This window comes from Spea bombifrons, chromosome 3 (assembly GCF_027358695.1).
Source record: "Spea bombifrons isolate aSpeBom1 chromosome 3, aSpeBom1.2.pri, whole genome shotgun sequence".
In the NCBI taxonomy this organism is placed as follows: Eukaryota; Metazoa; Chordata; class Amphibia; order Anura; family Pelobatidae; genus Spea; species Spea bombifrons.
This window is the reverse complement of record NC_071089.1, coordinates 86,198,450-86,209,965: the sequence shown is the minus strand read 5'-3', so window position 1 is coordinate 86,209,965 and position 11,516 is coordinate 86,198,450. Positions and strand designations below refer to the sequence as shown.

General features: G+C 36.2%; 1 protein-coding gene across 23 annotated transcripts in view; it reads right to left on the bottom strand.

The window, feature by feature from the left end:
• Positions 1-36: 36 nt before the first annotated feature.
• DLG1 (discs large MAGUK scaffold protein 1) overlaps positions 37-11,516 on the bottom strand; it is a 73,763-nt gene continuing 62,283 nt past the window's right edge. For 6 of the 23 annotated variants that reach the window (XM_053459565.1, XM_053459567.1, XM_053459566.1 and 3 more), the window contains 8 exons: positions 8,447-8,488; positions 8,138-8,173; positions 5,329-5,379; positions 4,883-4,984; positions 4,200-4,372; positions 4,006-4,115; positions 3,389-3,480; positions 37-1,697 (listed from right to left, as the gene is read on the bottom strand). In XM_053459565.1, the coding sequence (XP_053315540.1) occupies positions 1,591-1,697; positions 3,389-3,480; positions 4,006-4,115; positions 4,200-4,372; positions 4,883-4,984; positions 5,329-5,379; positions 8,138-8,173; positions 8,447-8,488 (713 nt within the window). In that variant the 3' untranslated portion in view covers positions 37-1,590. Of the gene's footprint in view, positions 1,698-3,388; positions 3,481-4,005; positions 4,116-4,199; positions 4,373-4,882; positions 4,985-5,328; positions 5,380-8,137; positions 8,174-8,446; positions 8,489-11,428; positions 11,463-11,516 lie in introns of all 23 variants that reach the window. The other 17 variants (XM_053459568.1, XM_053459570.1, XM_053459569.1 and 14 more) reach the window with 4 other exon arrangements.

Here is an 11,516-nt window from a genome sequence, read left to right as displayed (position 1 = left end):
AGAGCATTGTAAATTATGACACGTTCACACAGGAGCTTTTTTTTTCATTAAAAGTTTATTAGCTGTTCTCCTCTTTCTGATATATGGAATGAATAATGCTGCTTTGTTCCTTACAAACTAATGCTTATCTAGTAGAAAGAATTAATGGAAAGCATACATATTTCTTTAGAAACAAAAAAATAAAAGAAAACAAAAGCAATGATTCAGTACCAAACAATACATATTACAAAAAAAATAAAGTTTACTTGTGAAACGTCCACTCAACCCTTTGTATGCGCAACCCACTGAAAACAGACGTAACGCGCCACACAAAAGGTCAGCGGATGGCAGCGTGACCCCAAATTAGACATGGACATGATACATGCAGCATTAAGTGAAAATGCAATTTATAACTCAAGACCGTATTAGTTGAAATCTCACACAGGGTAGACATGCAGATATTACATAAAACACCAGAGACTCTTCAGAAGAGAGGAGAACACGCCTATACTTAATTAAGCAGCTAATCTTCCTCAACCCCAGCATCAATTAACATAGCCACAAATGCCTTGTGCATATTTCACATGGAAGGAAAATGCAGGGTATATTAACCAAAAATATTGTGGAGGTGGTAAAAGAAAAATATATATATATATATTTTGTTATATTTTTTTTATTCTCATGTGCAAGTATTTAAAGAAAAGTACTCCAATTGTTGCGATTAAGTTTTAATATATATTTATTATAACAAAATAGGCAGATACCGTGGGTAAAATATTAAAATCTGTCTTCTAAGAATACACATACAGTCTATGATTCCAATTTTTAGATGCAATGTAAAGATATTCTTTTCATGTAGTGCTATATACATCACTGGACAATAAAGATGCTGTGTTAATTACCTGAAATTTATCTTTGTGTTTCAGAAAACAGGTCCGTATCAAAAGCATTATTGGACATTGTAAATAGTGTTATAGGAGCACAACTAAACATATCGTTCCTAGAGCTGTATCATTGGAACAAAACAAAACAAAAAATCCTAAAATAACCTTAAAGCAAAAGTGAAAACCAACTGCTGAGTTAAACCTCTTGCTTCTCTGGATAGGTTTTAAAGTAGATTGCAAAGCCAATCAGTGGAATTTGGAAACGTAAAACAATTCACCCGCCCCATGTAGAGAACTGTGTTATTTAATAAGTTCATTTGGAGCGAAATGCATAAGCCAAACCATGCTATTAAAAAGCAAATTGTGCAAAGTTGCTCACAATGTTGTATGTTAAGACCACTTATTTCATTTATTTTTATAAATTGTCTATTTATAAAGCTTTTTTTTGTGAAAATGTCAACTTTCCCTTAAACATTAAGGATTTTTCTTTGTTTACCACTTATTTCCCTAAACCTTTAAATACAGGTCCGACCATTCCACCTTCTTTAAAATTAGAAAACTTAAAACAAAAGTGACATTATTAAAAACAGTTTTGTTAAAATGCGACAACGAATAAAGGTGGAAAGAATGGCAGCAAATAAGTGGAAGGAGCAGTCCCTTTAATATGGACCTGCGCCTATGGGCTAGAATGTCATGAGGGGTCCTGGACCGCACAAACATCATGTTTTCATAGCTTCTCTTTTGCAGGAACCCAGATATATGAGCTGGACTGTTCTTCTATGATCTGTTTGACCTGGTTGTAGATTTCCTCTAATGTGTCGCCCTGTACAATTGCTGTGAAAAAAACAGAGACACACATGAGTTTTCTGGGAAGAAAAGCAATGCTTCTGCACTCAAACCAAACAAAAACACTGTTAAGTGACAAATTTGCTCTTAATACCAAGGCTAGTGTCGATCAAAGATGCGTACTTATTTGTATTGCCATATCACTTTCCTAAATTTTAGTGTAGACTTTGACAAAAGTGTCAATTTGCATAAAATGTGACATTTCTCCATGTCATGTCCATTTCATTGACAAACAGGGGACACTACAATACATACAGTGACTCTTCATACACAATGTGTTTATGTTAGACCGGCTGCTTAGCTCGTCACATCTGTAGGATATTTCTCACCTTTCACACGTTGTAAAAATTCTGCCAAAAGCTACTTGAATTTAAACGTTTCTGAATAACCAAAAGGGGGAACATTCACTTAATTTACAGGTGAATTTAAATGTTGTCCTTCATACTGCCAAGACAATGTGAGAACAATAACAAAACGTTGCTTTAATGCTTATATTTTAACAAGCAAAACTAATACTGTATATTTTCCACTCACACTTATGTGAATTATGCATGATCAAAAAAAAAGTCCAGAAAAACAAGTATATTCCGGTTTAGGATGTTCATACGTAGAGTCTCTATGAATGACAGTTAGATTATGTGTGCCTGACTACCTCAGTGCAGCATTTATCACTTTTGCATAATCAAACAAAATAAAATGGTTAGAAAACATTAATGGTGCACAATACAGAGTAAGTCAAACACCTAAACTCCTTCTCAAGTTGATGGTGCACAGAGAGAAACAAAGTAAACAAAAAAACAAAACTAACTAGGGGATTAACCCATATGGTGGTCTAGCAGAAATCGATGCGCCTCCAGCACAGAGGTCTGCCATCTGCTGCCTCTAGTGGCTGCCTTTTGCAGTGCGAGGGAGAAAATCGTAGAATGCTGCACCAGAGGAGTAAAGTTCTAATTAGAATTGCTTTCATAATGTGGAACTTCCATGTTACAATCCCTAGAAAGAATGTGATAGACTGGTACAAAGTTCTTCACTTTTCAAATCTCTCTGGTCAAATTGAATGAAGAGATGTGGTGGTGCTATAGTCCAAGTCGGTAGGTCAAAGGAAAGTGGAAGAACAGGAAGATTGAGCGTGTGACGGAGAGGAATTGCTTTCTACTCCTCCCAATCCGAGTAAATCATGTCATGAAGCCTTAACACTTAATGTGCTTCCCAGAGCAGATGGAGCCAGCATAGATATCTTCAATATTTGTTCATGTGATGGCCACATTGTTATCTTATATATGTTTTAATATGATTGGTACTTACCTTATCCACCGGTCATAAAAATTAAAGGAATGCTATTATATTGCATCAGTCCAATAGAATGTTTTCTGGAACAGCAAACTCTAAAGTCTTCCACAATATATGGAGTGGAAGCAAAGAACAGTTTATCCCCCTAACCAGTTATTTCTTATAAGGTAAATCTTAGCTGCTGTTTAAAATCATCTCCCATAACATTTGGTATTTCAAATATTTTCAAGGCATCATGGGATTGGTAGTCCAACAATAACTAGCTTTTAGCCTCTTCTCTTAACTATTATAGAAGCAGTCTGTAGTTATCCTCTCTACAGTACGTAAATAAGAAGAGCGACTGAGTAGTGTGAATTTACTTAAGTTGGCCATTAAATAAAAATACCAACCTGTAAAATGTTCTGTAAATTCTTGCTCTAGTTTCATAGCTCTATCAAACGTCTTGCGGGCTTGATCCTCAGTCAGGCGTTTATTCATTTCCCTGGTTGTTTGCAGGAGGTAAATATAATGTACAAATGACCAGTGCATACAATATTTGTGAAAATATGAATATCAATTATCAAAAGCAGGGCTGACATATATATATATACATACATCTATAAAGGTTTGTTTTTTTTTTTTTTTGTTTTTTTTTTTAACACCTGCTTAGCTTATAACTGTCCTAGAGTATTGATGGAAAAGTAACTCATGCTCAGCTTTTGGTTATGTTCTAGAGAATAGCAGTCAGTGATCAGATAATTATATCTATCTATCTATCTATATCTATATCTATATCTTCACACACACCCCCAATTCAAAAATGGATGAAAACAGCTAAGTGACCCCAAACACTAGTGTCTTTATCATCTGACATACAATCAAATCTGTTATTGCAAGGCCAGTATTTCACTAAAGACAGTACATGTCTATATCCAAAATGGACACGGTGACAAGCTATGTACATTTTATCAAAACTTTCCATAAACTAGCGGTGTAATTTATTAATTGCATGAAGTGTATTGCTTACATTATATTTTCCATAGATTTAGGCTTGATGAAGATGGAGATTGGGTACAACAGGGCTATCTGTAGCCTTTTGATCGCATTGCCAGAGACATCAAGAATGCAGTGTTTTCCCTAAATAAGAACGCAAAGTCAGAACACACAAATTAAAGAAACGACTTAAGGATGAAGCATGTGACGGTGACGAGAATGACTTACCCTCTCCGCCACCTCCCGCACAGACTGTACACTCGTTCCATAGAGATGATTATTGTACTGCCCGGCTTCAATAAACTTGTGATCCTGGATATCTTTTTCCATCTGCTCTCGAGAAGCTACAAAATGATAATCCCTTCTGTCTACCTCGTAGTCTCTTTTTGGTCGAGTTGTATCTGCAAAACAGTGACAGTTCATTTCAAGGCTTTAATTGCTCAGTTGTCAGGTTCAGCTGCTACAGATACAGAAATACAGTTATTAAGAAAACCAGCAGCCATAACATTGCAAATATGCAAGTCGATGAACACATACATCCGATGACATATGTAAAAAAACAACGGACCAGAAATTGTGTTTGACTGCAGCATAATCAAGAGTTTTTGAAACAGTGGTATATAGTGAACTTCCACAACCTCTCAATAAGACACCAATCCCCATCTCTATTACCTCAGCTTCTATAACTTGAAATTTTTCGGCCCCTGGCAGCCAGTTGTCAAAAATGCTCTATACTATGGCTGCCAAAGATAATAACCTGTATCTTGATATAAACACTTATATGTGCAATATATGTACAATATGGCAATGCCAAGCGTTCTTAAAAGTGAAAAAGTGTTTAATGTAACATTTTAGTTAAAAGGCTTGCATTAATAAAATAAAAATTTACAAAATATATCATGTATACTTACGTGGAACACAAGAACCAAATTTTTCTGGAAATTCTGAAATTAGGTCATCATTAATTCGGTCCTTCATGGGTCCTAAAATAATTACTGGCCTGGAGTAGTTTACTGAAACAGAATGAAACCAAAGTAAGGAGACATGAGGTGTATATGAAGCCCAGTACTTGCTTCAGTAACCTGTAGTGTCTTCCGAATACACAAATCCAGGGGCCTTCTCCTTATTCTAGTGTAGAAGTGACAATTGTTTTCTCCTTGTATTCCAATAGGAAGATACAGATATGCAATCTAATGGGCCAAAAAAATAACTCCATTTTTAAAGTTTGATTAAAGAGATTCTCACCTTTAAACAAAAGATTTTAAACTCTAACATTTCACATTTTATCCAACATACAAACATGATAATGCTCATTGGCAAAGTGAGATTTCTGTATGAATCTGTGAATATAACAAACCTTCTTGCTGATTTACTGGTTCATATGACAAAACACACTCTTCTTGTCCGCCTAATAATAATAAAAAAAAAAAATGGTGAAAAACAAGGAAGATGCCTTTGAGAGTGAAAAATAAAGCCATCTAGCAGTGCAATAACATCCCGTGGGAACGATGGTCTGAAGCATGCAGTGACTGTAATCGTAACTTGTGCACATACAAAGTATTGTGAAAAATAATAAAAATGGAAGATGCACACAAGCAACGACTTTCGCCTGATCATGTTCTTCAAATAGAATTAAAATTCTTTTTGTTTCAAGAGGTTTTACACAGTAGGAGTACTGTTCATAGGTAATCTCTACATATCTAATACATTGTACAGCTTCCTTATAAGACATATTTAATAAAGACGGATGTAAATGAACCACCACTGGAATATAATGAACCCAAACATAAAAAATATCTATGTGATGGAGCACGGCCCCAAAAAACATAACACCGACAGACATTGTAAGGCAGCATTTGGAAAGTTGAACTGACCCACAGCACATAACGTAGGAATGTCATGTGTTTGCCATTTTGATGCATGCTCCACAAAATAATGATGGAAAATGTGGGAATTATTTAAGCACATGTTAGATGTCCATGTCAGTGTAAAAGTACTCATAAGAGCGTCTGGCCTTATCCCAAGAGTGGAAACATCAGTATGACTGAGTTCAAGAAGCTGACGGACTATATTTATCACCGCAAATAGGAACAACCTAGGGACAGTTTCCATGATTGAAGCAGTCACTATAGAAACCAACAGAATATATGTTTGCCGATTACTCCATACCTGTCGTACAATTACTTAAGTCTTTTCTAATAAATACAGCCCGTTGTACACAGCAAAAAAACTGTCCAACTTCAGTTTGTGTGTTATCTCTGCTTTCCTGCGAGGTCAGCAAATGTTCAGCCATGAATAAAGATAATTAACTTTCATATAAGGTAGCGTTGTGATGGTCACAAAGTATACAGAGTCAGCGGGTTCACTATTGTTTCTGCTTGTAATGATCTGTAAAAAGTACCGGTGAAGCACATACCTGTGCTAAATGCTATTTATATAAGTAATTGCTCTAAAATGTCAATGCAGATATAAAGACGGATATTTTTGATACTGTCTGAGGGCGGATATGCATTGCAATACTACTTGTTTGCACGTAAAAGGCTATGGGGACAGCACTGTAACAGTAACATATCCAGGGCACAGTACTGAGCAGATGAGGGTGCATTTTCAAAACACAATAGAAGGTGGTCTTGCGGGCATCTGCTCCAGCACGTTATAACTCAAAATGGGAAATGCAATATTAATGATATCTTAAAAGCAGATTTATAAGTTTATACATTTATTTTAGAAATCAGTTTTGGGCACTACTGCTGTGCTTATGGTTCATATTTAGGAATCTGTGCATCACAAAACTAAATTAAACAAGAAGTGCAACAGCTTCCCATCGGACGTGCTAGATGCTAATAAGGTAATTTAAACATGCATTCATAGGCATAAAGCTATCCTAACACAAGACAAGACCAAGGTCTGAGTCTCTACATCAGGCCAAATGGACAGACTAGATGGGCCAAATGGTTTTTATCTACTGTCAAATTCTGTGTTTAAAAGGGGTAGGAATACTCTTCTCATTAAGGGTCACTGAAGCAAAGTTACTCATAATGGCTCCCTTTTTGTGGGGAAGCGAACCCATATATCCCCAATGTGGCTTCCCCAAGCCGCAGCGTCTAGGATGGACCCCGTCACCATGCGTCTGTGCCAGCCGCGTATCAGCCCTCTTGACAGACAGATAAAGTCATCAAGTTAAACAGGATGGAGAAAAGTTACTCTGTGGAGTGCCTCACGGAGAAAAACTCCATAGGAATAGTGAAAAAAAGAAATAAAATGTACGTTTGGCATCACTCCCTGTAAAACACCATATGGAGTGTTTAGGTACAGCCATAGGTTATAGACTCCAGGAGCGTTGACACCCAAATCCTCCAGGGAGCGGGGTCCTGAAAACCCCCACTCCCTGCTCATTCCCCCCTTAAACGGGGATGCACGCCACAAGTAGGGACTCCAGGGAGCGTAAAAGTTCCCAGGTATGGGTAAAGCCAGAAAAACAGCAGCTATTAGGAATGTCATTGTTCAGATTTCAGAGTATATGGGCTTTATCTGGTTGCGATGTGAATATTAGAAGATCCCTCAAGACAAACGTACACGTTGATGCCCTTCCTCATCTTCCCTAGGACACTTTTTTCTAGTCCCTTTTCTGCAATACTTATACTAATGTGGCTGGCCCATCCCTAGCAGTGGCGCTTTAACCCACTGTATAATACACCCCAACTCCCTCTTGTAAGTTTGTTTGAACAGGGACCTCCATAACCCTTGTTTCTGTAAGTCCAATTGTTATACTACTGATTATGTCCTCTTTACCCATTGTCAAAAAAAACGTCACTAAAGACTGCTCAGATGTGTTTAACTTCTTTATGGAAGTGGGCTTGCATGCACACTTTGTAAAGAAACCTGAGGAACACTCAGAACATGCAGCTGTGACATAAACCACCACAAAATATCCATGCAAATAAACCCACTGAAAAGAATATACTTTGCAAACCTCACTGCAGCCTGATGGGAAACGATTATTGTTCTAAACCACTAAACTAATACACATGAAGTAATTTCTTCTGTGCATTCAACGCCATCCATTTTGTGGCAATTGATTCATTATAAAGATCCATTATTTTGAGAGAGAGAAAAAGAACAGTGAGGTTTGAAAGTTTAAAAGAAAATATTAGTATATAATAGACCTTGTGAGCATCCATACTCATCCGTGATCAAGATTACTTTCATGTTAGAGAGCAGAAGAAGAAATTGAAAAAAAGACACCATTTCAATATGCACTTAATATCCCCCTCAAAGGGTAACCAGAAATGTTAGGAAAAGTGAAATTTAACAAAAAAGACAAACATTTTACTTTTCACTATACATTGAACTTATTTTCAAAAACCATACATGTTAATGAGAGCTATACAAAATATTACAACGCAATTAAATACATTAAATGTAAACCTAATACAGGGAGCGGAAACAGAAAGCAAGAAACTTAAAACACTTACGGTAACTACTTTCACTATCGCTGGCATTAGAGGTTACATGTTCTGAAACGCAACATATGGAAAAAATGAGGGGCGCAAAACAGAAATTAATAAAACAAAACAACTTAAATTGTTAACAAGGCGAATATGGTGAAAATATTGGGAAAACAAAAGAAGAAAATGCACAGGATTTGTAAATGGACACACTTTACTTTGCGTGAAGAATATTAATACCATTATAATACAGATCATGATTAATAATAGTAATATATGCCATGTGTGACAGTACACCATTAAATGTTTGGAAACACAACATTTACTATTAACAGACACTCCAGATTGAGGGATCTGCCAAGACTCAATTTCTAAACTGAAAAAAAAAACATAAAAATCACAGGTATAATACACAAGCCAAATTAAAATTTTGATTGATTTGTTTTCAGATCTGGCTTATTCAGTTGCAGCCAAACCACACAAAACTGAAAGCATCCAAGCAATAACTATTAGAATTTCCCCCAATTAATTTAAGTGACAAATAACCTTGCTAAATTTACAAATATATTTTGGTTGTGCTTGTGTATAAGTATGCATCTCCACCATTAGTGTCCTTTAAAATAGGGAAGAGTGATTATACATTGGGAATTCATATTTAACTTTAATTCAAACTTCACCTTTGTTCTTTTGGATAATGATATGCAAATTCTAAACATTTTGATTTTTTTTTTTAATATCCTGCAATTTATTTTAATGGATGGTTGTGCAAGCTCCAAACTGTTATATAACCCACATTACTGGGGAAAAAAATTTGATAAAATCACAAGCATAAAAACTCAGAAGTGGCATTTCCTTTGCAGTTTTTTTTTTTTTTAAGCACAATTGTGCATTTTTTACTAGGCTCTTGGGGTTAGAAACAAAAAAAAACACATGAGAATAGGCAATGCAATGCTTCTACAGAAGTTAAAATCCATTATGAAAGATAATTTTAAAAGCATTTAAACACTTACATCACAGAAAAACATATAGTTAAAGACACATGACGTGCCTGGCATGTCATGAGGTTAAATGTGCTTAGAACAATTGCTTTCTTTTTTTTTCCTTTTCTCAAATGATGTTGCTGCATTGCCTCAACATCAAGGCATTCAGCAGTATAAAAAGTGTAGGGGGCCTGTGCGATTACACGATGGACATTGAGGAATCTTAGCAACACATGGTAAACTTGTTCCAGCCGCCACATATCAAAACACATGCTGTTTTTCAATATGGTGTTGTCCTTCACCTGGCAACAACTTCAGAAGTGATCAATGATGACTTTCATTGCCTAAGGGGTATTGCTGCGTCGGCAACATCCAATCAGGAACATCCAATAATATGCATTGGCATTTTCGTTGGCAAGGAAGTGGTTTTAACCCATTTTAATTAAAACCAAATTGAATTTCAGGTGCATATTTCAGTTTTTCAACTTGGAATTTACCACCATGGTATATTTTTGAAAGCTAGTCACACCTTGGTATTTCAAATGGTGGTATTTTAACACTTTTCATGCACTAATTCTATCAAAGTTTGTGGAAATAATTTGTTTTGTGCGTTTTTTTTTTGTTTTTTTTTAATACACACACAGATTGTACTTCAGGTATAAATTTTTACGTTTAATTTCACATAAAAAAAAATACTACTTCAAACTTTGACAAAGGCTGGTGGTAGAATTACTGTATGGAAAGTGTTATATCAGCTGAAACACCCTGGGGTGTCTTGTTTTCAAAAATATATGGCTTGATGGGGGTAAATTAAACTGGTTGGCTTCAATGATGTCCCAAATAGGACATGGGTGCAGGGTGACCAGTGTCAATATTGCATATTAATATGCTGTTTAGCCCTCAAACAAGCCTATGCATGGGAGGTATCACTGTTTTCAGGAGATGTTGCTGAGGACATATTGAAATTTAGGTAAGATGTAATTTGTAAACTGACACACAGTTTGTGTGAGGTGAAGAATATTAATACCTTCATACATAATGTAAATAATAATATATGTCATGCATGACAAAACAACACAAAACATAATATGAACAGACACTCCAGATTGGGGGATGTGCCAAGTACCAATTACCAAACCGGAAAAATATAAAATTACAGGTATAATACACAAGTCAAATTTAGAATATATTTTTTGATATAGTAAATTAGATGATACAATCAAAATAATAGTATCTAAAGAAAGCTTTCTTGACCTGAAACAAGATATAATTTGTGTGCAGGAAATGAGAAAGATAAGAATTACAGCTAAACGCAAACATAGAAACATAAATGTTTGTCCCAAACTTAATGCTTCTTTATGTACTCAAAAGGCCATAAACAGCTGCTCTTGTATAGCAGTGCCCTGACATTTCCTGGAAGATATGGTGGCCTGTAAGACTTTGACAAGGACGGACAGTGGTGTACCTAGAGGGCTCACAACTGCGACAAAGCCCGTCTCGCTATGGGGTCCCCGCAACTTGTTCCTGACTCCTAGTGCCAGTTAAAATTTTCAGAAATTGTTCTAAAGAATTGTGAACCACCATGGGGAGACAGGAACACAGCAGGGTCACGTTATGTTACGTGACACCACAGGGAAACTTATGCTGCTTGGACCAGGTAATGGAGTGTGGTATATATTTGTATGTGAGCATGGATGTGTCAGTGTTTTTGTGTGTGAGAGCATGGATCTGTCAGTGTTTGTCTGGTGAGTCTATGTTGGGGGGGCACAAGAGGCAATGATGACACAGGCAGGCTGTTTTGGGGTTAGGATGGAACTAAGATTCTAGGGACAAAGGTGGCACTGTTGCTTTAGTGACATTGGCGTGGACCTAGTGGAAGTGGACTTTTAAATATATGTTTCTGTGGCCATCATGTATTTTTCTGTATGTATCCAAGCATTTGATTTTCACTTTCATTTCAAGGGAGTATACACATTAACGTAATAGGTCTGCTATAGCTGGAGGTGAATAGATTTTTTTTGTCACTTACTCAGGCCTTTTGATCCCATGTCGTCAGGGACATCCTGTTGTCCCAGAATGCAAGCAAAAAAAAAATAGAAAGATAATCACAGAGAAAA